Here is a 4,217-nt window from a genome sequence, read left to right on the forward strand (position 1 = left end):
CTTTTTCTTTGACAAATGAGTTCGTCATAAATAATATGTATTTGGGGACGAAACAATATTTCGTAGTCAATACGTCTATATTTAGCGACGAAACACTAAGTTGTCTCTGTATACATTTAGCGACCCGCATTTAGGGACGAATGATTGACGATTTTCTTTTCGTCACCAAATATTTTTAGTGACGAAATATGATGTTTAAGTGACAAAATAATTCGTCGCCGGTAACCAAATTTGTTGTAGTGAACTAAGAAATAGGATTTGGTTAAAGGACGTCCTTTACGTTCCGGATCTAACATACAATTTAATTTTTGTATCACAACTTGTTGATCATTTAGATTGTGATGTAATATTTAACAAAATTATGTGTGCTATACAGGACCCAACTACGAGGAAGCTGCTTGGAACGGGTGAACGTTGAGCTGGACTTTACTATTTCTGGAATGTGCCGTGGATACGAGCTATGAAGGCGGAGGCAGTTGATTGGTTCGATCTTTGGCACAAACGGTTAGGTCATCCTTTAGCATGAGGGACGAGTTTGGTAGTTGCCTTTTTAAAGTTGTTTGTGGCTGTGCCTTTTTGGAACTTAGCTGTTCATTCAATAGCAAGAGAGGGAATAGAAAATTTTAGGAGCATAAAGGCCTGCCCAGGACGCTACGAATCGATCTCGTTTAACTTTAATGTAAAATGGACAAAATACTTCTTATCAAAGTAGCATCAGATTTTATCAAAAAGATGTTAAGTACATAGATCTGATAATGATCTGTCCCTGTCTATAAGAAGAAGTTCTAGCTGAATTTCAACTACAAAATTACTAGAGTATATAAACTTAGTTTAAATATCAAATCCATCAAATTTTAGAAGTAAAGCTTCTTTCTCATTCTTATATATCTTCAATATATGGCTTTTAAAAATCCTCATTGTTCATGTCCAACTTACGAAAAACATTGTCAGTTGTCCCAAAATCTTTTGAAAATAGTTATTGTTTAGGTATTAACTATTAAAATCTAGTGATAAAATAAAAAAGATAATATAAATTATCATGTAAATAAATATAAATTATCATGTAAATAAGATTTGAGTTGTAATTTAGTAAAAGTAGCGTGTCAGTACTGTACCACTTATCTATAGGGTATATGAGGTGTCGATCACACCAACGATCTGTTTATTTATTCTTCTTTCACTATTCATGGGCTCAATCCCACGTAGAAAAAGGATGGGAAATAAATAAAATGACGATATAAATAATCTTTTGAGAAAATCAATTTAAGTAGCGGATCATTAAATTAACATATATATATATATATATATTTTCTATAAAAGAACAAGATGAGATAATGGGTGTGTTTGGTATTGCTATTCCAAAATTTTCATTTTGGCGCTTTAGGAAAATTACTTTCTTAAAATCGGGGGACTGACCTTCCTGTAGAGTAGGGAAAACAAGTACGATAAGTTTATTCTACTCTAGTTATCTCCTCCCCACCAACAATACTCACTCTCATCTAGCCCCCAACGCCCACCCTGCTCTCACTCAGTGGTAGAGCAAAAATTTACTAAGGAGAGTCAAAATATATAAAGAAGTTAACACGTTAAGGGGATTCAAGTTTCAACATACATATGATATATACATAAAAGAAAATACTTATTATCTACACAGTGTAATTTTTCAACGAAAGGGTGTCAATTGACACACCCTTAAACAAGGCTGGCTCTGCCACAACTCTCATCCCCAACCTCACCCTACCACCCCCTCACCCTTACCTTACCCTATAGTGTTTGATAAGATTGGAGTATAAAATATTCTTGAAATAATATTTTCTGCTTATTGATAACCAAACATCAGAACATAAATAAACTAAATTACATAATATTTTCTTAGAGAGTACACACCCAATATATGGCCTTTCGAAGTTGCAACCGACCCTCTTTCTTCTTCATGCTTAAGGGTAGACTCTTTTTTTCTCATCATTTACTGTTTGGAATATTTGAATAGAATTTATTCTAAAATCCAGCTAACTAAAGCAAAGTCAATTATAAAGTTGAAGAGTTATCTAGATACCTCTTCACCATCTCTTTCCTCTTGGAACGGATAATATTATGGACTTCATACAAATGCATGTTTTTGAAGATATTGCCAATATGTTTTATGGGATTGAAAGACAATAATGGATTTTAGTTCGAGAAGATATCTACCTCAATTTCACTTGTAAAGACAAAAAAAATGATATCTTTTTTTTTACAATCACTATAGCTTATACGTGATCATCCATCTCTATTCATGATATTGTAATCTACTCTATGGATCGGATCTTAAACGAAGACACTTATTTTGACAATGCATAAGTGACATAAAACTCAAAAGATAAATGACCATAATTGCAGATAAGGAATAGTTTACAAGTTTTTGGAATAAAACCTATCTTTTTCGCCTCATTAAATATGATGTTGTATGATCAGAGAATATTTCAAAGTAATCATTTTCTTAATAACGTCTGTGATCATTTCATTTAAAAGTTTAAATTGTTAGAAAAATATAATTTTATTTTATTAATTACGTCTTTAACACACTTCCTCATGTGTGCGGACCTGGTTATTTGTCACAGGCAAAGCATGTGGAAATTATTTTCAAAAAATGACCGTGTGGCTATGAGACTTGAATTCAGGACCTCAACCTACTTTCATACCATGATCAAATGTGCAATCATTAACTAAACATTTAAATTATTAGAGCAAGCACACTTTAGTAATTAATTATGTCATTTTTTGTTTTTGTTTTCCACCAAGTGTCCGGTACCCGCATTAGAGCCTGACTATATCCAGATTCGCATCGCGTAGGGTCTCATTTGGGGGGAAGCGCTCCCTTCCAAGGATATTTCATAATCAGGCTCGAACCCAAAACTTTTGATTAAGGGAGGAGCAACCCCATCCGCTACACCATCCTTTGATTGGTAATTAATTATGTCTTCAACACTCCTATTTTCAGGACTAAAACGTGATATAACTAGCAAGATCTCCTAGAGGAGAATGGATTTTTTGACAAATATATGCTAAAGGAATATTAATTTGCATATCCACCGACTTGTCCTTTTTGTAATCCTTTACTATTTTGTCCCTTTATACATCAATTCCACCACTTTAAGCCTTATATATAGCCTTCTACAATTTCATGTTTCTCATAGTAAGTCAAGCCTCAAACATACAGATTTTCTCACAAATAGCCTTTACAAACTTCTTTTCTTTCAATTACACATCTCACACATAAAAAAATAAAATAAGAAACCTCAACCTGCAATCTTATATAGTAAAAATCATATAATTTCTCTTGATCAAGGTCTAAAGTAACATGGATATGGTGATGAAGTTGGGAGCAGAAAGTCCAGTGGTGATTTTCAGCAAAAGCACTTGTTGCATCTCTCACAGCATTGAAACCCTAATTCGAGGTTTTGGAGCAAACCCTAAAGTATACGAGCTCGATAAAATTTCGAACGGAAAGGAAATGGAGAAGGCATTGATAGAGTTACTAGGGTGTAAATCAAGTGTGCCAGCAGTGTTCATTGGAGAAGAGTTTATTGGTGGTTCAAATGAGATTATGAGTCTTAATGTTAGAAGCAAGCTCAAACAATTGCTTTTAAAGGCTAATGCTATTTGGATATAGAAATATATATTTATATATAGAGAGAGAGAAACTAGCTACTGGCTAGCTAGCAAATTTAGACTCTTGTTTCATTGTAATTGTAGTAGTTACAAGTCTTTTATAGTCGATGGTTGGTTTTATATATCTCCGATATCCTATTTTGATGTACTAATAAAGATAGAGTTTAATTTTTATGCATACATCTATAAAAATAATTCATAAATATATGTTTTTATCTCAGTAACTCCTATTATTGTTGCACCAGTACTACTACATTTTCTAATGTAGATCTTGCAAAAGTTATTCCACGGTCATGGTAAAAATTTGCCAGCACCCGGTGTTCTATCACCAATTCAATGAATACGTCAAACATGCATGTCTTAATGTTCACTTTGAATAAGTCTATAGAAGAAACATTCACTGGATTTAGCAAAGTTATTGGCAAACTCAAAGCTTTGAGATGTTATGTTTTACCTTCATGTAAGCTGTTCACATATAGTTCTTTGTTTTGTTTTGTTTTTTTTTTTTTTTTTTGGTTTCCCATCCGGTGTCTGGTACCCACATTGGGGCCCGACTAATCTGGATT

The 4,217-nt window shown here is 33.2% G+C and overlaps 1 protein-coding gene across 1 annotated transcript; it reads left to right on the plus strand.

Annotated features, from left to right (window-relative positions):
- The first annotated feature begins 3,102 nt into the window (after positions 1-3,102).
- Positions 3,103-3,825, plus strand: LOC132066931 (monothiol glutaredoxin-S6-like). The gene has a single exon (XM_059460116.1). It carries the CDS (start codon positions 3,341-3,343, stop codon positions 3,650-3,652), a length of 312 nt encoding a protein of 103 aa, XP_059316099.1. The 5' UTR covers positions 3,103-3,340; the 3' UTR covers positions 3,653-3,825.
- Positions 3,826-4,217: the final 392 nt, after the last annotated feature.

The sequence above is a fragment of the Lycium ferocissimum genome, chromosome 8 (genome assembly GCF_029784015.1).
Source record: "Lycium ferocissimum isolate CSIRO_LF1 chromosome 8, AGI_CSIRO_Lferr_CH_V1, whole genome shotgun sequence".
NCBI lineage: Eukaryota > Viridiplantae > Streptophyta > Magnoliopsida > Solanales > Solanaceae > Lycium > Lycium ferocissimum.